This window comes from Calonectris borealis, chromosome 1, assembly GCF_964195595.1.
Source record: "Calonectris borealis chromosome 1, bCalBor7.hap1.2, whole genome shotgun sequence".
Classification (NCBI taxonomy): Eukaryota; Metazoa; Chordata; class Aves; order Procellariiformes; family Procellariidae; genus Calonectris; species Calonectris borealis.
Window position 1 is genome coordinate 9,522,202 of NC_134312.1, and position 23,996 is coordinate 9,546,197.

Sequence of the window (23,996 nt, forward strand, 5' to 3'; positions counted from 1 at the left end):
ATCACTAAGTTGGTATGTGAAGCCCTTGAAATGTTGTTTTCTTTCCTCTTACCTCTTTGGATCACAGAAGCCTGTTTTTCTGAGGACTTCCTTAACCTTATGTGTATTTCTTATTGAGAATGTTACATCTGTTTAAACACAGATGTATTTTTAATTCTTCATTGGACAAGTTCTTAAATGAGGTAGATTTCTTGTTGCTTTGAATGTACAGTATGCTTCCACAGTTTTCACAAGGCACAGAGATACATCACTTTCATATTGTCGTCTTTAGCTAAAGCAAATGCTGTCCAGTTAGTTATTTTTCAATTATGTCAGCACCCTGCCCTTATGGGAGCGCTCAGTTTTTCAAACTTAGATCTTCCTATGCATTACAGAATTACACTCAGGATAGTGTGACGGGACAGAAGGCTGTAAAGCCTTCATCAGTGGTTATGATATGTTTATCATGAGTTTAACACACAGAGGAATTTATTAAGTAAGCACAATGACATCCTACTTATTTACAAGCTTCTCTTTTCCTAGATCTGTATGCCACTGTGTATGGTATTCCCCTGTGTATATACGTGTTTGAATGTGTTTCTGTGAGAGAGACCAAGGAAGAGAGATCAAGGGATCTTGACAAAATTTTTATAAATTCAGGAAACAGTTGCGCTCACTTAAACCAATGAATACAGAAACTGAAAGACCTGACATGAGTTATGAAAGTTAGCAATAAAACCCCCCTAACATATAGTCAGACTTTTCACAGCTAGGTCTTTTGAGATAATTCCCAATAGCAGCATATACCATATGGTGATGGCATTTATTGTGGATTTGACACTCATGATTAGTGAATTCTTCTCAACTTCAAAAGCAGATAGCCTTTGGCAAAATCCTGATGGATGCATTTGGCAGGTAAGGAGGGGGAGAGAGAAAAATTATTGAGGTCAAGACAGGAAAAAAAAATCACTGAAATCGTAGTTTAAAATAGTGGCAGAGACCTGCTGGGAGTGGTTGGGAAAATGCCTGAGCTCGTTGAGAAAGACAATGAGCGGATGATTGATATTTAGGCCCCGACCCAAACTTTTATTAGCAACTTTATAAACCTTTCACTTTGGCTTGAGGGATATAGTTTCCTATCCAAACTTATCCACCTATATCCCTGTAGGGGAGAAAAAAAGCAACAACAGATACAAAATGGCCCATAAATCTTGATTTGGAGAGCTGTGATGGAACTGAAAAACCAAAGGAAAGAGAATTATCAGACTTTATTGTGCCTCCTCTTGCCTTTTTTTTGGGGGGGGGCAAGTGGGGGGTATTTTCCTTTTTCCACACGGAACAAGAAAAAAGTTACTGCTTCGTTTTCACACTTCTGCATTGTAAATGGTGCAGGTAGTGCTTGTTAATTGTGCTCATAATTAAATCATGTTTTTATTATTGATAACAGTGTCGCGGATGTCCTGAATATTTAACATAGTTGTCAGAATTGAGCTTACCTTCCCCCCTACCCCATCCCCCAAGTATTCCAGCCAAAATAACTCCAAGGTTTCTGAGAATAAGATGTAGGAGAAATGAACTGTCTTGCCAGTTCTCATAAAATTGTTAGTCATGTCATTGACAAGTCCTGGCATTTCCATTCTTCAGAATTAAGACTTGAAATATAATGAGAAGGATAATACGGGGCCCGTTTCCTTCTTTATGGAAAACTGACCAAAATTGGCCACATCAGGCAGCTCCGAAAACTTGGTCACACATGTGTGTTCATTTGGCTGCTAAACATGTTGTCTTTCAAGGGAAGGTTTCATCCCCTTCCAAGTGCAATGTGTTTATGGGAAGGCATAGCTCCATCTTCCCAGAACGGCTGAGCATTTGCTCGGGCAGGAGGGCTGGAAGCGAGCAGGACTTTCCCCTGCAGTTACTTCATCTCACAGCTGCAGCCCGGCATACCTCAGCTGAGGGCTAGGAAACTGCTTCCCGTGCCCCAACAGTAAGGAGAAGAAAGGGAACGCCAAGTGACGAACGCTGAGGATGAAGTGTAGGGGACAAGAAGAGAGAAAGAAGAAGAGGGAATAGTATTAAAGGAACACGAGGGGAGGAAATTGAGAGAGGAAAGAAAGAAATCGGTGGTGGATAGAGCAAGGGGGAGAAGGAGCAGGGTGGGGTAGCTAAAAGAAATGTCTATGACTGCAACAGTGCTTCAATAAACCCTTAGTGCGTCACAAGTCCTCTGTGTTCAGACAGCAATAAAATTTTAGAGCTTGTCTGCATGGCAGTTATAAGTTTTCATCTTCTGTGAGATAGCTTAAGGGGCAGAAATCTGTGCTGGAAATGTTAAGATACAGATATTCCGGTGAATGATGTAAGTATCAACATGATGTCGTACGATGGATTTCCTTTATTTTTGCCCCAGTTCTAAAAATGCGTTTTAAAAAATCATACACACATAAAACTAGAAAAGCACACGTCAATTAAAATATCTTGTGATACAGAGTCAGTCATGTATACTCCACCTGTGTTAATATAATACACTATGATCTTTAATTACATCCCTCATCCTATATTCCCACATTTTCCCCAATTCATTAATTGAATAATTCTTCAATATTTCTTTTTAGCTTCTTCACTTAGACTTTAGCTTTTAGATATTGGTGTATGTCATTCATATCCCAGAAATTGTCACTGCTTTCATGATGCTTCTAGGGTGGTCTCACCACATAGACCTTAATTAATCTATATCTCTTAGATACTTTTATAAGATTATGAGGTGTTTTTATTATTACATTATAGTTTTAATATTAGGTGAAGGTAAACAAAATGTCTTCTAATAGAAGATTACCATCTTTAGAAAACTAGGGCCTGATTTTTTGAGTAATATTGCATATTTTAATAGTATACCAGTACCTTCAGTCTCAGAGCAACAGTGTGTATTTATCATTCGTTTTCATGTAGCTGGAGATACCCTGTGACCATCATCCAAACTGCAGAACTCCTCAAGCACAAAAGTGACATTCAGCTTCCCTAAGCAGCACATCTTCGTTGCCTGCTACCTCATTTAACATCCTCATTCCAACTTCTACAGCAAATGCAGAAGGTTTTCGTATACCAGTCTCATTCAATAATGTTATTTATGGAACAGCGTCGGTTCTGTTACTGAAGAACGGAAGGGCCTGTGTCATAATTCATACATATGAACGTGTTTAATTCATACAGTGTAGACAGTCTTATTTCTGTCTATCTTTTGGGTAGTAGTCTTTGTCAATTTATTGAGAGGTATTTTTATACAGATTTTTTGTGTGTGTTTCTAGGTTTTATTTTATAGGGAGAGGCAGAGAATAACCAGACTAGAAGATTGATTGCCTTCTAGGAAAAAAAAATTCAACCTTTTTCAATTTGTGGCCATTCTAAAATTTTCCAGTAGAAATGTAGACTCCTAATGGCAAATTTAAGCCTATTGATTTGCTTTACTTTGTTGCTTTTCATGGACATCTTAGAAGTGGTTTGTGCATTCAAAGAATACATTTATTTTACAAAAGTGTGCACCCTGCTTTCTTGGCTGGGGGATATGCCCCAACCCAGATTTGGACACTGTCACCAGTGACATATCCACATTGACATCCACAAATATATATCATGTCCATACGGGAATGTGGCCATGCCCCAAAAGCAAACCACATTTACTGTGACCAGCGCTGGCTTGGTCAGAGGACCAGGACCCTGCATTGTGACACTGCACATAGGAAAAGGCAAGACTGAAGGCAACCTTTGGCTTTTAAAACAGGATTGACTTAATACTGTTAAAAGCAACTATGGCAGTAATTTAAATCTAATAAACAAGAACATTATTCTCAGCTGATTTTTTTCTTCTTCACATTGAATGAATTAAGATGCAGTCTCACTCCCACTAAAGTCACGGCAAGAGTTTTGCCACTGAAGTAAATTGAAGCAGGATCAAATTTCCACTCCTTCTCGTTTTTTTCATCTTAAATAAGTAAACTAAAGACATGCAACTCTGCCTCCTCTGTTGAAGGATGACAATGCTAAATCATCAGCTCCACATGGAAATTAGCCACGTTTATGGCTTCATGCAGTGTTTTGCATACATTATTTTCTTTCCCCTAAGAGGAGTGATCCATTCTTACAACATGGTGAAAAAGCAAACATTTTGGTGCCAGGAATTCTTTCGAAAACTTGACTGGATTAGTACATTTCCTTAATGTTCTAAAAATGATCCTTTGAACATACTACTTCACAGTGTCAAGCATCCTGTTTTCTAAATAATTTTTTTTTTGTTTCATTTTATAACTGATGAGATGCTTAACTGTTGCATCAGAGCAGTTAGTTTGTTCTGTTTCAGTAAAGCTGGCTTATTTCCATGTCATGCATCATTTAATTATGCATATAAAATATAGTTAGAATTGTATAGCTCCATGAGCCTCATTTAAACTCTCTGTGACATTGTGGTAGTCCCAGTACCACGATGGGGTCTTGCACAACTCTGAATGGTTGGAACGTGGTAAACTGGTGATGTACAAAAAAGCGTAGAAATGAGCTTGCATTTCGGCAGCTGTGCTTGCTCTACAGGAAGAAGAAGAAAAATCAGTAGAAACACGCTTTTGTGGTAATATCAGCAGCTGTAATTCTGAATGCCCATGAAGATCAAGGAAAATGTGCTGAATGAGGAAGTGCTGCTTTTCTTGAATCCCTTGTTTGTTGTTTAATTCATTTTTGATGATTTGTGATTTCTCAGAAAAATCTATCTCAGATTCCTTTGTAGAGTAACACAAAATGTTTATGTGAGAGTTAAGATCCTAGTTTCAGAGGATTGTCTAGTTATGAAATAGATTTTGCCTGTTTTGTCTGAAAAATGCTGTTTAGAGACAGTGAACATTGAGACTTAAAATGTACCCTAGGTTGAAGATGGATGGGCATTGCTGTCCATGTGAGGAAAGACTCTTGTATATGCTGTAGACTAAGTATAAACTTGAAGACGTTTATTACATTTCAGTAACGGGAAAAACAACAAGTTTCTTACACACATTTTTTTCCTTTTTTAAACTAGTGAGCTGGGAGGTCAGATCCAACTATATGTTGCATTTTCTGTCATATAATTATCATATATATAATGTCCTGGAGAGCAGCCTCCAGTCAGTGACATCAACAGTTTACATAGCAGTTGAACTAAGAATAACCTTAGAGAACTGACCCATATCAACCTCTTAACAGTGTAAACAGCTTGTAGCTCACAACAGTTTTCTTTTTTTCGTGATCACAAAAGGGCCTCAATTGGATAAGAAAAGAATAGTGTTCACAAAATACCAAACTATTCTGCTGAATGTTCACTTGATTGAATCTCAGAAGATGAAAGAAAAAAACAAAAGCGTAAGACTTTGGGAAGAATGATTGGTCCCTTGTAAAAAGGAGGATGAGACAACATCGAAAAATGCTTCCCTAGAAGAAGAATGTGGGGAAGATACATGATCAGTGGCATCAGCTTTGAAGAGGGTACTTTCAAAAATATATGTCTAATTGCATTCTTGCTAAAGACATTTGTAAAGCAAACTCAATTCAGAGTAGTTTGAAAGATCCCAACCTTGTTCTCTTTCTATGCACTGATTTGAGGGCATGATTCTCTTGACGTCACTGTGTGTCTAGCGGTGGACATCTGTGGTTGCAGTGCAGGTCCTCCAGTCACATCCTATTTCCCTTTCCTCCCTCCCCATTTCTGCTGTTCCATTTATAGATGAGTTCCTCAAAGAGGGGCCGAGGGGTGCAGGGGAGGTCTGTTCTGTAGTCAAAGTCCTTTGGAGATAAATACACAAAGAGATAGCAGAAAGAGACAGAGACAAAATTTCCTTTATCACGCCAGAGCACTATCAGAGAAGTCAGAGGGATTGGCTAGCTGTGGTTAACAGAGGCATTTAGACAAGGGTGGGAGTGACAAAGGTACCTTTTTTCCCACTAATTTGGGAAAAAAGACATTCTCCTTTGTGATCCAAATCCTGGCTGTCTCAGAGAAGTGTGCTGTGTTGTACCATAGAGTTTGACAGCTAAGAGGTTACTGAAGACACTGAAATTTTATGTTCAACTTATCTGGCAGCTTTGAAATGACTTTACAACTCCCTCTGCATCATCCATGCACCCTGGAATTGTTTGAAAAATATTTCTCACTAAATATGTAACACAACAGCAGTCTATATGACACCCACTGGTGCCCCAAAATGGATAGATAAATGTAAATACTAATAACAAAAAATATCAACCCCCGACCCTCCACTATTTTATGCCTACATACTAATAATTGAAAGGAGGTAATATGATGGTGCACATGGTTACCTTGTGCAGACACACATCTCTCACATCCCTTGCCTTGCAATTTTTAGTTAGTACGATCCTATCGCAACGTTGCCTAAGTTTACAAGGCAGATATTGGGTCCACCTGCACATCTGCACGTGGGCCTCTGAATCTGAGAGAGGTTGCTAGGCACAACTCCAACACAAACTACTAACATATAAGGGAATTAATGCAGATATTCAATGACCTGTAGTTTTAATGGCTTCATAAGAACTTAACTCCTGTCAATATCAGAAAGTATAACTGATAATTATATTTCACTTTATCATAGGAGAACATTATGCTAGTCCAAGCTATTATAATGTGAATTGGTTTTATTTTCGTTGCTGGAAGATATCCTTTGCTATTGCCAGTGCAAAACTGTTTTGAAAACCTTCCTTCACATTAGCCAATTGAGTTACCTTACTGCACTTTCTTGCTTTTTAATCAAATAAAATATATCTGGAAAACTGGAAAAAGAATATAGGGAGAAAATTCTTTAAGGTTTCCTGAAAACAGTCATTCTCTACATTTAAAGCACCTTTTCTTAGAGAATGTCCATCCCGTGCAGCTACCCCAGATAATGACTAAGCGTTTGCATCTTTGTAACAATTTAGAGCAGGGCTATTAATTTTGCCTTGTGACCTCAACCAGGGTCATGATGGTAGAAACAGCTGAAATATTAATGCCCCCACTGTCATTATAAAAGTTCTTATTCCTCATTCAGAGCATGGGAAAGAAAGATTATCTGGCCCCTGTCAGAGAGGGAACCCCCTGCGGGGACAGGAACAAGCAGTTACGTGTGGGGAGAGCAAGCAGGAACCTCCTAAAGCAGGTTTGCTGCCAACAGCGGAAATATCTGTTCCACTGACAGGTAAATCTGCTCACAGAGGTCCCTGCCCTTCGCCTCCTTTCCTGTGCAGGCACCCCTCCCATCGCGGCCCCTTCAGCCCTGCCAGATGCTGCCTTTGCTCCCTGGGTAGCAGATCACGCTGGCGAGCTGGTTATTGTTTCCCAGACCTGGTTTCACCTCCTTTACTGTATCTGCTCTGCCTCCTCGTCCATCTAGACCTGTCTTGGTTGAGTCGAGAAACTAGAAGAGCTTTTCGAAGCCAGTAATGAGGAAATTTCCTTGCCCTCGGGGGGACTGTGGGAAGGGCATTGAAGGACCATCAGCACTTAAGAGATCTTACAGGCTCTCTCAGACGGTGGTTTCATGGCAGTTGAGCCAACATAACAGCATGCTGCTTCTGGAAGGAGGACATCTGCTCCCTTCTGCCCAAACACACATGTCCACTTCTTCCCCCCCCCATCTGCTCCCAGATGCATGGACCAGCCCTTTCTCTTGCACGAGCTCCAGCTCTCGTCAACTGTCTTGCCCCTTTGGCAAGCACATATGCTCTTAGTAGTTAGGACTTTGTATCTTATTTAGCTTTACAGCCTGACCATACAGCGTGTGTGGGCTCTGGTCCAATGCTTGGAGTTGGAGAGAACAACGGCCCCCATGGTTTCTTGCTCTACACTCAAGGCTAGATCCTCAGCTGATAAAATTATTGCAGGTCCCAGTGGTTAAACTGAGGGTCTGGTTCTGAGTCGTGATGAAAGTGCAAGTGGGGTGTGTGTCTGTGTGTCTGTGGAGCATGCAGAGGGTGGGGAAGGGTGGGATGTACAGCTATTGAATGCTTCCATAAAAATCTGTGTTGCTCACAGACACTGGTTATAACTCGTGCGTAGTATGCGATTACACTAGTATAGAAATTGCAAATAGCAATGATAGGCAAAAGATCTGGATTTTTCTGCCTGTGAGCTGTTCTTTTAAGTCTTGAAAACAGAGGCACTAATGAAGTAACTGAGCAAGCAAATCTGTTTGTCATTAACTGTCCTTTGCACTGTCAACTCACCTTCTTCACGAGTAGCTCATGCTGCTCTGTATCTCTCCTAAGCCTGTTAGTATTGATATTAATATGTTTTCCAGGCTCGTGCCATCTGACACTTTTATTACAACAGAGTTGTTCATGCCACCGCAGTTCAAGGTCTCTCATCTTTTAGCATGAAAGCCTTGACTACTTTGTTATGAACATTACACTCATTAAGAAGCTGGCAAATACATTTGAACCTTGTGAGAAAAATGTTAAAGTGAATGTATTATTAAGATATCTGACCATTTTAAAAACAATATCTTTCATATATAACAGCCGTAGGCTCAATGGAGAAAGTCCTGCTGTCAGATGCACAGTCTGAGAAAGCAGGTCGGAATAAAGTGAGTCAGACTCCCAAAGAGATCTGTCAGCACCTATCGGTAGTGTCAGACCAGCTACTGAACCAAATCCAGGTTTCCGTAGCCAGTTATACCTCGGATTTACTTGAGAGAACTCCTTGCAGGTTTAAATCCTGGACACTGAAATCCACAACAAAATTCTCATTTGCTCCAAGTGTGAAACAAAGTCCACTTATCTTACTTCCTAAGGCTGGAATTTCATCAACAGAGCAAAAACTGAGTAAGGATTCAGAAATCTGTCATGTTTTGTACAGCTGCTACCAGATAGTATGGGTGGAAGAAATAGCACAACCTGCTGCTGTTTCACCAGCCCACAGATATACGGGCTTTAAGGAGCTCCTGTGTCTGTCCTCAGGGTGCTGTGTGCTTCTCCAAAGAATATCATGTTCTCAGGAGTTTCTCTGAAGATGCAGTTAGTAGAAAATTGGAGGTACAGGTGCTTGAAAATACTCTAGCCATTTTTGCATCACTCTGAAGAAAGTAAAGTCTGAAATGAAGGGTTGGTGTTATTTTGAAGACTGCAATATAATGACAGTAATTTGTTTTGAAAAGAGGGATAGTACTGCATAGAATTTTATGAACCATACTTTGACAAAGGAAGAACTGTGTGCCTTAAAGTGCTAAATATGATCACCATGTTGCATTTTTAACACCTGAATGTACTTGCAAAGCACAATACACGTTCTATCCAAGCAGGAAGGAATGAGTCCACTGCTGCAGCGTGGAGTGTGTTCATTCATGCAAGTTAATGCAAGTCCCAGATCCTTGAGATGATTTTGATGCTAGATGTCTACTAGGCACAACCTATTGTCAGTGCACTTTGTTTGTGTTGCCTGTTCCTCAGAGCGTGAACTAATCTCCACACTTCATTCCCCATGGCTATGTCCTTCATAAGATTCATGCCTTTCTGATTGCAGGTCCTATCATTATGCACCTAAAGGTAGCTGCAAGGTTTATGAGATGAGATGGCAGACTGGTTGGAGCAGTAAAACTGATTCACAATCAGTGAGTTTAACTCAGCCTTTTTGAATGAGACAGTCAAAGAGGATTTTGGATTATTTCCACCTGAAGCCTATCATCGCTGTCTTGAGTTCTATGTATTTGATTGGCTGGTAGATTGGGAGAGACAAGAGGCTGGGAAATGGTTAACCAGGGCATGAGTGAAATTACTTTATTTTGAATTGCTCCAAGGCATGTAAAAATTGAAATTCTGACTAGAGAGTGTGGGAGTAGCAGAATTCATTTAAAGCTGCCTTTTCCCAGAATCACTAAATTCATAGTCTATTCATAGCCTACTACATCTAGTAATGTGGGTTTTCAGAATAGCTTTAGGAATAGGTGAGTTTGTAAGCCATCTCCCTCAGAATAGGGCAGAGGTTTTATCTCAGCTGCTTGACACTCAGGTCGCTGGAAGATAATTTTGAAAGACAGGGCTAGAGCGTGGTCTCTAGTGAAGTCGACAGTTCCTCATCTATATGGTCGAGAAGAAAACTGGCCTCTGACTTCAAAAATGGCCTAAAATTTTACTCTGCCAGATACAAGGGAAAAGTCTTATGTTCTTAGAAAGCAATATCCCCTCACCATTGGGATACTTTGAAGCAAATTTAAAATAAGACTGAAGTGGAAGAAAGCAGATTTCAGTCGAATAACTCAGATTATTTGCCCATTACACATGAGACTGGCAGCCAGGCTGAGGATCTGTGAGAGGTGAAGGGAAAAAAGGTAAGTTCAGTGCTGACAATTGAAAATGAGGACATAGAGGTGATGGGTTTGCATGTTCTGCCTTGCATTTAGAGAGGAGATTTGGTACTTTTTAAGTCCATCGATGTGCCAGGCATTCTTAATGGATAGGTATGTGTGATAAGATGCCAAGAATTTTCTATGCATTACCAAAGATCATACGCTTGCCAATCATTTATATTGAATTACATTTGTAGTGCATATTCTTTAAATATCCACAATATCACTTTAAAAAAAAAAATAGAGATTTAATTTTGCCTTGGAAACAACAGTGAGTTTGCTTACTTTGGCAGTTTTGCAAGAAAGATAAACTACTTAGGAAAGGAGAACCTATGCAAATCCACGGTCTTAGGTCTTCTTCAGAAAAACAAATGTTTCACTCAGATACATTTTCAGTTGTGCTGTCTAAAGTTAATTATTTGGTTTGGCTCTGTGAGGTTTGTGAATTGGGCCTTTGCGTTTTTTCACCAATAACATGAAGTCACAAAACAGCTTTTAATCATCTCTGCAATAATAACACTTTACACTTATTTGTGCAGCTGTTTCACTAGTCAAATTTATTTGGAGTTAAAATGCAACTAAGATACCCTTTCATAAACATAAATGAAAATTGTTTAGTTGATGCTTTAACTGGGTGTATTTTTGGTGCTAAGCACGTACTTACTTTGTTTTACAGTATTACCATTTTTGCAGATTTAAAAACCAGAGTCAGGCAAAGACAGCACTGTAGGTTGATTATAACCCCCAGCTCTTAAATAGATGAACTAAATAATCTGCAGTAGTCTCAATCCTGATCTTGCAGAAGAATCTGCTTTCAAGTGAGCATTACTGATACAAAAGAGAATCAGGTCCCACAGGATGAGTTACTTTTCTTTTTTCTTTTTTTTTTTTCTCTTATGGGTGGAGTCGCTGTTGTGAAGGTTGTCTGAAAATAAGATGATTTGTCCCTTCCCAATGAAAGGTGTAAAAAATGTCTTGATCACACTGCACAGAGAGAGATATTGCTTAGTTACCATTGTCTGTAATGATGGTTTGAGAAGCATAGTGCATAGTTGTAGCTACTTTAATTACTTAGGATTTTTTCTGCCAGATTTGACATCGATCAATAAGTATTTGCAAATAAAGATGTGGGAAAATTTAGTTTGCTGATTGCTAAGCTGCCCATAGAAGTGCCTGAAGCTCGACGTGAAAATGCCCTGAAATGCCTTAAATCCTGCAGCAGACTGTTCCTGAATTTTGGAGCAATCTTTGAAAAAGTTCTCTTTCCAGTGTCACCTTCCTAGACTGTAACAGAAGTGAACAGAAGTGCCTAACCCCAAAATATGTGGTGGAGTACAGGGTGGTTTTGGGTACTACTCAGAAAGAGAACCAAGATTTTGACACAATATTGTGCCAACAAGAAATCATGTTTTCTCTGTTCCCAGTAATCCATATCCTTTTGGAAAGGCCCTGCTGTGCCATGAATGTGACATTTTCCTCCAGGCCAAATAAAATTCATTGTATAGCAATGAGAGTCACATGGCATGCACAACAAATCATCATTGTCCATGGTGAGATGCAGCTAAACAAAATATAACTTGCTTCTTGCAATAAGTAGTAGAGATTGGTAGTAGACTGGAACTATTCTCTTTGCCTTCATACAAATACATCTGGGGTCAATTGGATCTTTTAGACTCAGAATACTTTAGGAATTAAGTAAATTGCTGTATTCATGCTATATTGACATTTCTTTATCCCAAAAATTTAGTTGAGGATTCACACAATACTCATGTAAATTGTCACAGGCATTTTCCAGCACGTGAAAGGACTTGCTCCTATCTGGAGGAAAATGATGTGACGTTTGTTTTTTACTGTATATAAAAATTACAGAATTATATATATAAAGCTTTTAAATACGGAGTCCTTCAAAGGGGTCGTTAGACGTAGCTGTTTTGAAACAGGTTGAGGAATTCCCTTTCTGCCAATTTAGGCTTAGCCCATCGTTACAAAAATGTCTGTGACTGGCCACAAAGGCACTTCTGAGTCTTGACCAAGTGGTTCCAGATTGCTGCACGCTTACACCATGTTGGAGTCGAGGAATGGCAGCACGATCACCACATATGTGACTCGAGGCTAAGAAGTCTAAATATGCTGTATAAATGTAAATACATGTTACCAGAACAGAATGACATTTTTTCATTCGAAACGTTTACGCCGTGGCTCTGCTGCTGGAGATTATTTAAGTAAGCAATGATCATGCTGTTGTGAGCCAAGCCCACTGAGATATTTTTCTAAATGAATAAAAACCAGTCACTCTTCCAGCTTCTACCACTCAGCAGTGAAATATTAACCCAGAAAGGGAGTTTGCTGAATATTCATTTAATCGCCAGACTGGAAAAAAGTATTTAATTTTCAGTAAAACAGCAAATACATACTATAAACTGAGTGTGAACGTGTACTCGTGAAAGACCATCCCTGTAGCTAACTTTGTTTCAGTGCATTGTGAGAACGATGTTTCTATATTAGCCTGGCTACAGAGATGCAGTGATTCAAATCAACAGCTTACTCTAAGCTCTAAGCTTGAAAACCATTGGGCAAATGTGCTTTTCATAGTAAAGTTTTTCCAGTGTAATATCCTTGGTAATATTAAATATATCTCACTGTGAAGGGCAATTTCAACCCATAAGATGGATTGTTTTGCTTTTATGGAGTGAAAACAATGATTAATTTGGCTGTAATTTAATCAATTCTCTGTTAATGTTTACTTGACAAATTTTATTAGGTCATGTTTCAGTTTTAATCTTATCAGTGACCATGTTGAGAGTCTTATTTCCAAGCTCTTTTCAATAGTTAGGAAATAACTGGCCAAACCTGATTCTTCACCACTTTGCAGCTTGTGTTGCCCTTTGTGCAAGACATCAGTGTGCAATGCTGTCATTTCAATCTGGAACATTTTACAGATGTTTTCCTTATGATGCAGTGAAAGAAATGACTGTACAAGGCACCAGGCAGGGATCATTCCCACTTGGGTGTTTCAGTCATGAGACAGCTTTTTCCCTCCCTGTTGTAGCTGTCCTAGGTGGTTCTTTACTGAGAAATACTAGACGCGTTAAGCAAGAGATGACAAATGTCCTTTTGGGATGGTCACTACAGAGATCATTCCTTCCAAATAAGAAAGAAATGGGAAGTGGAGAACGGTCTCAGTCATCTCCTTTAGGTATGTGGAGAATCAGGTCTACATATTTTGGCAAGTGACACACTTGCAAAGGCCCATGGATTGCATGACTCTAAGCAATGAAAGTGCTTTAGAGCATTTGCACAAACGTATCATTTATCCTTACTCAGATCAAATTCCTATGGTTGGAGATGAGAAGGAATTTTCCCTCATATTCTGCATTAGTTACTCATGTCCCACAGGCGAGCACTGTGATATGACTGGAAGCTTGTCATCAGAAGAGATTTAAAAGTAACAGAGGGTGATATGGGTTGCTGAGATACAGTAGCTTGTGAAATTCATTAATCTCTCCTGTTGATTCCTGTTAATGCCCATGAATGACTAATTACTAGATATTGTGATCCTGTATTCCTCTTCTTCCCTTCATCCTATGTACTAATTGGGACATAGAACTGTTAAATAGGGATTTAATCTAGACTGCATAATTTAGAAGGCATTTATTATGGATCATTATTATAAGGCATATATACAATGGATCAGACAATCTAGTAATGCCGCCAGCTCTTATGTCATGGGTGGAGAAGAGAAAGACGATTACTCAGAAATTATGTGCTCCAGCAAGGCTCAGCTGATAAACAGTATTTTAGAGATCAGCTGAGAAGAATTTGAGTAACCCAAGGGAGCTAAAACCTCCTGCTGTGCGTTTCAACATCAGAAAACCCTTTCCCAATAAACAGCTCTATCATATCCAGTACCAAGAATTTCCAGGCAGAAAAAACAAGGGAGCAGTTTTGTACAGAGTATGATGTCTAATGAAGACACATCTACATCACACACAAAAAATTAATAGAGTTTCACTAGAAGTGGCTGTCCTATAACAGAGAACCCAGTAACACCAAGTGTCAGGAGGAGTACATTTTTATTTCTTATTGGGTGAAAGCATGCTAGTGGAGTAAGCTAAGCTTCAAAAGTTCTGTGTTTAGAGGGCTTTTCGTTTTCCTTTTTAAAATTTGTATTTATTCATTACACTGGCTTGGCTATTCTTCAGCCAGGCTATTCATCAGCCAGCTCTACTGTAAGTAGTAGTTTGGATGGGACTTAGGTTTTTATAGGACCATGCTAACCATAAGTTGTTCCTAAGTGATCCTGCTGTCAGTTAATAAGCAGGTCTTTTAAAGTGTTACCGATTCAGAAAAAAAACCCCTGACATCTTTGTCTTCACAAAAGATATGTGAGAAAGGGCAGTGCTGGTGTAAAGCAGTGTAGTGCTTAACGTTGGATTTAATTTTTCAATGTGAAGTAAGGTTTTTTCAAAGTACTGCCAAATAAATCTCACCTAGGGGAACAGGAGCTGCAACACAAGACAATTTGTTTTCAGACTGTGCCATAACAACATTCAGCAGTGAGCCAGACAAAACCACACGAGGTTAAGTAGAAGTGACTGAGCCAAAAAATAATTGTCATAATTATATACCAGGTAGTCAGATTAATAATGATAAAATATTTTTTCTCTCACAGTGCTGTTTATTAGCCAGCAACAGGACTTAATCTTTGCTTTGCCTGTCACATGTTTTGTGAGAGACCTTGGAGAAAAAAGCTTGGGTTTGTTTTTTTTTTTCTCTTTATTTCATTCAGGAGTTACTCTGCAAAACACTGGCCCTGATTTTCACCGTGATCAGGAAGTGTAAATAACTTGTGTTGTAAGTCTGGCCTCTCTAGCAGGTAGGCTACATTGTCCATCCAGTGCCAGGAAGGTGGAAATACCCTTTATTTTACGTTCAGTTAAATACAGGGTTTACCTTCTGTCCCAAGATTTCTGAATAATTTAGCTTGGAGAGTTTGCTTGTGGAAGAACTGATTCACATGTTTATTTTCATTCTCCCCAAATTAATGACTACCCAACAAGACTAAACTCTCATTGTGCTCTTTTCTATACGTTGTTTGTGTTCTCATCCAGAATTACGTCCACAGAGTATTCATTAAGCAAAAGGTTACAGACTTTGTACTTCACAGCCTTTTAGCTTTTTTACAGGAGAAGCATAGATTCTTTCATCAGTTTCATAGAGAAACATATTTTTCTTAATTATGTTTTGAAAAGGATTGGAAGCCACTATTAAATCACAGTAAACATAAGTGTCAAATTTGTGCTTTTAATAGGGAAAACTTCCTCTGCAGGGAGGGCAAGGATGCAGGAACAGCCACCCATCGCCAACTCTGTAAGGAAAGTAAAGACCTCAGGATCTTAGAGGTCTTGCTACTGGATGCTCCCTTTAACATGCCTCTATATTGCCTTCATTTCAGTACTATGGCCTAGGGAAATACTTCTGTTCGACGGCTGTTGATTCAGATCTCAATTCTCAATTGAAATGACAGTAATTGAAAATTTAATTGTAGCAATTCTCTATGCTGCCAGCAGAACTTAATATTAGACAATGGACAAATTGAACCTTATATCAAATTTTCTATACACCTTATGGTTGTTACCTCTTTCCAGTTCTTCTCAACTATATATACGGCTTAATGTCCAAGTGGAAATCAGTTACTAGTGATGTCCCTCAAGGGTCCATACGGGGACCAATACTATTTAAGATCTTCATCGATGGCATAGTGGGATTGAGTCCACTCTCACCAAGTTTGTGGATGACAAGATGAGTGGTGTAGTTGATACGCCTGGGGGAAGGGATGCCATCCTCATTTAATTGGACTAAATGATCTTTGAAGGTCCCTTGACAGGCTGGAGCAGGGGGCCCATGTGAACCATGTGAAGTTCAACAAGGCCAAGTGCAAGATCCCGCACCTGGGAGGGGCAATACTCAATATCAACACAGACTGGGTGATGAACAGATTGAGAGCCGCCCTGCAGAGAAGGACTTGAGGATACTGGTGGATGAAAAACTGGATATGAGCTAGCAATATGCGCAACCCAGAAAACCAGTCGCATCCTGGGCTGTACCAAAAGAAGCGTGACCAGCAGGTAGAGGGAAGTGATTATGCCCCTCTACTCTGTTCTTGTGAGACCCCACCTGCAGTACTGCATTCAGCTCTGGGGCCTCCAACATGAGAAAGACATGGACCTGTTGGAGTGGGTCCAGAGGAGGGCCACGAAAATGATCAGAGGGCTGGAGCACCTCTCCTATGAAGACAGGCTGAGAGAGTTGGGGTTGTTCAGCCTGGAGAAGAGAAGGCTCCGGGGAGACCTTCTAGCAGCCTTCCAGTACCTAAAGGGAGCTTACAAGAAAGCTGGAGAGGGACTTTTTACAAGGGCATGTAGTGATAGGTCAAGGGGTAGTGGCTTTAAACTGAACGAGGTAGATTTAGATTAGATATAAGGAAGAAATTCCTCACTATGAGGGTGGTGAGGCTCTGGAACAGGTTGCCTAGAGAAGTTGTGGATGCCCCATCCCTGGAAGTGTTCAAGGCCAGGTTGGATGGGGCTTTGAGCAAGCTGGTCTAGTGGAAGGTGTCCCTGCCTATGGCAGCAGGGTTGGACTGGATGATCTTCAAAAGCCCCTTCCAACTCAAACCATTTATGAGTCTATGTTACCTGCCACATCTGACCACTGTTTCCTGCTCTTAACTATTTTTTGCTGGCATTGACCTTTGCTGCTTTATATGTAGAGCACCAAATATGGTGAGATATTGATCCTTGATCATGTGTATCCATGAGTATGATGATATAAACATACATTAGTTTTCTTACAACGAAGGAAAGGTATAGCACATATTTTGCAAAGATTTGTCTTTTTTTGTTTCTAATTTCTGTGGAATTTCTGATTCCTTTATGTCATAGAGATAATTTATTAAGAAAACTTCATACAGAAAAATGTTTTGTGAGAATAAATTTTACCCAATTTGGAAGTAAAAAACCCCCAATAAAACCAAGGTTAACAGGAACTGTATTATGACCCTGGAAAGACATGCTCTAAGACTGCAGTTATCTCACTGGCATACTCCATGCTGGTTGCATATATTTATAAAAGACACCAATGAGTCATATGTAAACATTTTGATTATAAAGATTTTCTTCATTTTCCCACAGACTTGCTGCTTTCAAACAGCTGCATCCCATTCCTGGGCTCAACAGAGGGGCTTGATTTTCGAACCCTGCTGCTAGATGAGGAGAGGGGCCGGCTGCTAATCGGGGCTAAAGACCACATCTTCCTGCTCAACTTGGTTGATTTAAACAAAAATGTAAAAAAGGTCAGTTTATTTTTCACAGAGTTCATCTCGTAAGTTCAATTTTGTTCCTTTTTCTCTTTTTTTTTCCTTTTTTTTTTTTTTTTTTTAATTCACTGGGTAACTGGCAGATTCATTGTGCAATGCTGTGTACCAGGATTAGATAATCTCACCTCCCGTAGTTATTCTCGTGCTATATGATCTCCTGTGAGACTGATGTCCTGCAAGAGGTCAACTACCTGGAGGAGCCCTGTAGTGCATGAAAGTAGCATCAAAATATCAGCAAATAGGCAAAAATGCAGCTAGGAGTGTTTGCTTCTTCATTTCTCTGGTCATGGTCACCCTCTTCAAAGAAAAGCATTTGGAAGAAGATAGCTGAAGACAGCTCTTGCCTCGCTTCCTGGCATCACTGGGATTACTTTACAGTGATATGAAACAGAGCAGAGGCAATTGGTTTAAATTACAGTAAAAATGTTAGTGGCAATTTTAATATTAACATTTGTATTAATATCTAGAATTACTAGTGACAGAAGAAGCTTCCACTGGGATCTATGCCCTATGACAATATGTTAATTCCAGATAATAAGATGGCAATTTAGCCTTCAGTATTTCTAGCAGACATGATGAACTGGAGCTTTTGTAAGCACAATTGACTGCTACATGTAAAAAACAGATGCTTGCACAGGAACACACATGAAAACTGCTTTCCTGCTTGTTCCAGATATGCTACTTACTGAAGAAAATTTAAATTCTCAGCTGTGTTTGATATTTTCTTTAAGCACCACAAGGAGGTTTTAAATTACTATGTTCTGCTGTCAGCTCTGAAGAAGTAACTGACCCTGAATTAATACAACTGCAGCACAGGGGCTTAACAGGTGTAACAGGAGACTGTTTTGCCCCATATGTTTGAGCGCAACACTTGCTGTCATTGTATAGAAGAGATACAGTACCAGGCTGAATATCTTATTTCTTATTTTGTCTTCTGCAATGCTCCATATGCCAGCTTCTTTAAAACTCAGATTCTGAGCATTTCAGGAAATTCCTTGCCTGGGATGCTTTATCAAACACTTAACTTGCACCTGCCATCTCAGTAGTTTACTGAAAAACCAGCACCTCCTCAGGATATTGCATTAATAACAACGTTATTCAGACTACAGATGGATTTCTGGCAGAGGCTTTCTGTAGAAAACAAATTTTGTTTGTGTGAAAAGCAGATTTCTGTTTCTGTGGGGTGCTGCTTACCTCCTGAGAGATGCTGAGTGCTGTCACCTCCCGTTCTGTTTGGCGGGGCTTGATCAGGTCAGAGCTCTCTGGAGGTGTTAGCACCCTCGTGATCCGCCCCTCTGCCCAAGCTGGTAATGTTTTCCCTTTAGCCAAGCCACCGCTGATCATTATGGACGTTGTGCTTTCCAAGAAGAGCAGAACACAGACTGAGCCAGGAGAATTAACGTGCAGCCAGAGAGTGCCGTTTAACAGAGATATTGTAGAGCAAAGACTCACTTTATGTTGGAATACAAAATTGCATTTGGTAAACTGAATAGAGAATGTATAGCTACATATCTGTGGTAACCTGAAAGAAGGGAATAAAATTCATAACCACTTGCATATCTGGACTAAAGAAATTATTGTCTGCAGGTTCAAATAGTTCTAATTCTTAGTTTAACCATTCAGGTAATCTTTAACTTTTCAGACAAAACACTGAGGAAAAGTATATTTAAATAGTTAAAACGGACTGAAAAGCTTTGCAAAGAATCCTGGTGTGCTGATATCCAAGATGTCCGTGGGCATTCAGCAACTTTATAAACTTATCCTCTTAGGTAAATGCCCAGGTAACATGAGATGATATCACACAAACGTTTCTCTTTGGTTCCTCTGTGCTGGGCTGGTAGAAAGGTGTTTGGGGAGGGAAGAGATGAGATGAAGGAAGTTGCGTGAGAGGTTGTGTATCAATCTCAGTCACTGACGAGGTTTCAATGCTAAAGGATATTCTCCAGTAGCAGTGAAGTGTCAGAAAGTAGCGCTTGCAGGCGCTGTGTTTAGACTGACCGTGGTTTGGGTTGGCGCCGGGCCAGGCGGCTCGCTTCCAGGCTTTCCCGGTGCGAGGAAACCACACATGTCGGGACTACAAGGGTCTGAAGTGTGTCCTTTGTACTCCTCTGGAGTAAGAGCCGTCTGGGAAAAAAATGTATCTGTTTATACGCAGACACTAAAATGAGAAGTAATTGATGAGAATATTAAGTTTCTGCCTATAAATGATGTGTTTATTAATGAATTCGAGGGAGGAGGATTAAAAGACAGCAAGTTGGGGGGGTGAAAGAAGTGTAAGAGCTTTGAAACTAGAATGCAACTGTGCATAGTTTGGGGTTTTCTTTCTTTAAAACAAAACTGAACATGAACTGTAGAATGCTGTATGCTGGGTAGATTCAGATTACTTTAAAAAAGCTCTCAATGTCAGGTATTTGTTATATTAGGAACTACTGACACACCAAAAAGCCAAATCAGGATCCCCAACGATTTACTCTCAGAAAATCCTCATCTGTGGATATAATTACTTGGCAAGACTATATAGTAGAGTCTGCTCTATATTCAGATATTTCTGGAATAGTATTCAAAGAAACATCCAAAGCATTGTATCCTTTTTCCTTATTTAATGTATACATATATATCATTTAATAACTTCCTTTTTACAACCTAATTATTTACCTAAATTAGTTAATTTAACTTACATATATTAAGTTATGGCTTTATTTCCTGGTATCTTTTTCCTGACAAAATAAATCAATAGCTCTTCTGGAGTTGCAATTTCTTAAATCATTGTAGTTTTTATTCAATTTATTATGTAATTGGTTGAAAACTTCCTTAGCTGGCAGCTTGAAAAAAATCCATCCAATTTCCAGTTCTTGCAAAACCTTATTGTAAAACAACAGTAAGTACCATAGTATAATAGAAAAGTCCTCCAGAATGAAAGACAAATGCAGAAAGCTAAAATGGTTGCGCTCTACAAATATCTAAAGCTTAGCAAAGGATAATCATCTTTCTGTAGCAGGGATATGATTTCTATGAACTTGTCCTGAATAGAAGCCTCTAGCTCCTATTGCAGGAATAGCATTATCAAGTGCCATAGTCTTTTTTTGAAAGATCCTTAGATGCCTGACAAGTGTTGCAAGCTATTTATAAACCGGAGGATTTGTGGTTCCTTCCTATGAGTAAAATAAAGATGTTCAGCTAAAGAAAGCAGAAGAGAGCAGCAACCTACATTTATCAGGGCATTGCAAATGTGGACAATAAATCTGAAGACAACTATGCCATAACCAGTAGAAGTGCAGCGTAAAACAAACAAACATGTTTAATAGCATGAGAGGCTGGAAAGCTGGAGAAGAAATTCTATAGGAATCCTAAGCTCTGGGATCCTGCTGGAAAGGTTACTTTGGTACATAGCATTTTCTTGTGAGTTTACCTAAAGTCTTTGTTATTTTACTCCTTAAACTAAATAAATACTAAATACAAAATGTTGTCAGCTGGGTAAACACTTCTGAAATAGCTGCAAAGAAATGGTGCACCTTTCTGTACGTCCTGTGCTCGCTAACAGTGCAAGCGGGGTTATATGTCAGCGCTATTATCACTGTGTGATCCGCAGCGCGACCCGCCCATCTCTGCAGGAATAGGAATGCTATCAAGGGCTGACAAGCTTTTGAAAAGCTGCCAACCTGCAGGAGCTGTCAGTGCTAGAAGACACAGCCACATGTGGGCCAAATAGATAAACATGTCAGATCCCCAATAGCAGCTTTGGAACAAGTTGTTTTCATCTGCCCCAGTGTGTGTTGGCACAGGGTCACAAATTACCGTCGCTTGGAGCATCCTTAGTTTGTAGTTGCTACTATTTTTCTGGCATTACCAGGTGTAGCTGTCTTGTGACTTATCCTTTAATGCCCTCTTGTATTGATTTTTATCTGTATTTCACAGTAAAAAAATACATATGTGTGTATATATATATCAGCTGGGTAAATGCTTATGAAATAGCTGCAAAGAAATTCTGCACCTTTCTATAACTCCAGTGCTTAAAACAGTCAAAGTGAGGTTATATGTCAGCATTATTTGCAGCGATATTTGCAGTGTGACCTACCCATCTCTGAAGGAAGGGGACCATATATACAAATACATATGCATATTTATGTAAAACAGCACCCTCGAGATACAGGAGCCAAATTTTACCTTCAATGTGCTAGGAAACCTCCTGTCAGTCTATATAAGCGTTATCTCAATTAGCAATGAATCCGGTGGGAATTTAGCCAGCACTGAAGGGAGGCTTTGGTTCTTACCATCAAGCCAGAGCCTCAGGAGTACACACAGAGTCAAGAGATGTTTACTGCAGCCTTGAAACACAGTAACACCAAGAGTGGTCCTTCCTAATCAAATATCTGCTGCTTTTACATGTCAAAGGAATTTACCTTTCTGCCTGTTAGCAAAAGCTGTAGATTGTCTCAGGGTGAATTTTTCTTGACCTGTCAGAAGAAAAAGGCTTGCCAGGAGATAGCGAAGGCCAAAGAGTCACATGGAAACCACTGGAGATATCTAAAGTTCTGAAGGGGGACATGAGGACTGGGAAAGTCTAGAATAAACGCAGTTGAACTGGAGGAGGATGATCATGAGTCCATCTGGGATCATGTTGGTTTGTTCTCAGTCTGTGAATAGAAAAAGTTCTAAGAAAAGAAGTGAGGTGAGGCTGAGATTTGACAGGGGCAGGGTTTGACCCTCCGCACATGGGGAATTAGTGCCCAGGTGTAAATGCATGCTGATGGTCCTGCTTTTGAAAAAAAGGAACTTTTCTGGGTGTTGCAGATCATAGAATACTCATTTCCACCTGTTTTAGAGTATTCCCCTTCCTCCCAAAATTAATAGAAATAGTAACCATCTTCTCTATCATTTACAATAAAACAAGACTGGTTCTACTGGGTATCCATATAATTTAGTGTCCTGTCCCTAAAGGTGGTCAGCAGTGGGCACTGAAGGAAGAGTTTAAGAAGCAGCTATAACGGTGCTTGAGGTTAGGGACTTCCAGGGACAGAGGAGATAACTTTGTGCTTGTTAGCCCTTGGAGGACTCTTATCATTGAGCTAAGTAACTCTTGTTTTGAACCTGTGAAAACCTTTTGGAGTCCATAAAATCGTTTGATAGACTTAAATTTAGGCACCTGTGTAGACAAGGCAGAAGCTTTTAAACAGTGTTTACAGACACAAAACAACAGACAGGCGCAAGACGTGAAGAAAGCGGTATGTAACCAGAATGACAGCAATCCTAAGTGGAAGAGACCGTCTCTGTTATTTCCTTTTGCATTGTTGCCATAAATTATGTTTCCGTAAACATCTGCTGTCATTTTTATATTTTACCCATATGTTTAGGTATAAAGAGACGCCAGTATCCTGCTCTCTGAAAACATTTGCTCATATTGGGCTTTGACTTTTTCAAAGGTGGGATTTGTCTTCAGTCTGCAGTGATAAACATGTCAGGAGCAATGCCATTTACTCTAAAAATCCCGGTGTACGGTTTCCTTTTAGGAGAAACAGACGGTAGTCAGAAGTCTGCTGTGGTTGCACTGTGGAAAATGAAGTGTAAAAGCACTGAAGCCTTTGAAGATTTAATCCAGTGTAAATGAAATCACCATCTGGTCCATTTTCTTTAAGCTTTCACATATGCTCATAACGTAGACATGAAAATGCATTTTTCAGAAAACCCTTAAGAACTGAAAGCGTTGGCTACTTCTTAAGTTGTGTTCGAGAGTGGATGGCAGTTTAAGAGGAGAACTGTGGATGTGGAGATCTCGCTTTGTCTCAGACAGATGCAATATAAAAAGCCCATTTGGTTCTAATAAGAGGTTCCACTCTAACTGCCACCTGCCAGATTTAAGCGACCAAAAGTCTGTGAATGTGTCATCCAAATACACAACTGTTATTTCCCTCTGACTTCCAGTGCATTTTACTCAGTTTGACAGCACTATGAAAATAAAGAATGCCATGCCCTGCCACTGGCACTTCCCGCACTGCTGTAAATCACTCTGAATCGATCCTCGTATCCTCGCTTCCCCCTGCCCCCGCCAGCCATATCAAATTATATCTTTCAGAGATCCAATTTTCTGCTGCTATGAAATAATTGGAGTTGGAAATTCCTGTCAAATGTCTCCCTGGATGTATATTTCAAGTATGGGACTTAGTGTGTCGCATATAGGAATACCTGTTGGAAGAAGGAAGGTCTGTAGCAGATATAAAAGTCAAAGAGATTTAAGAATACATTTTTAGGGATCTGTAAGTATTTCTGAGATAAAACTGTTGAAAAGAAAGCTA

General features: G+C 39.7%; 1 protein-coding gene and 1 long non-coding RNA gene across 9 annotated transcripts in view; one reads left to right on the plus strand and one right to left on the minus strand.

Moving 5' to 3' along the window:
• The window catches only part of SEMA3D (semaphorin 3D), a 151,229-nt gene that overhangs the window by 47,840 nt on the left and 79,393 nt on the right, over positions 1–23,996 (plus strand). For all 7 annotated transcript variants that reach the window (XM_075144316.1, XM_075144336.1, XM_075144294.1 and 4 more), the window contains one exon: positions 17,522–17,682. In XM_075144316.1, the coding sequence (XP_075000417.1) occupies positions 17,522–17,682 (161 nt within the window). The remainder of the gene's footprint in view (positions 1–17,521; positions 17,683–23,996) is intronic.
• LOC142079692 (uncharacterized) lies at positions 653–22,424 on the minus strand. Of its 2 annotated transcripts, none has more exons than XR_012672757.1 (3): positions 22,107–22,424; positions 18,901–19,830; positions 653–5,778 (listed from the first exon to the last, which is right to left on the minus strand). It is a non-coding gene; the product is annotated as an uncharacterized LOC142079692 (long non-coding RNA). The 2 variants fall into 2 exon arrangements; XR_012672758.1 differs by lacking the exon at positions 653–5,778 and adding an exon at positions 11,900–15,696.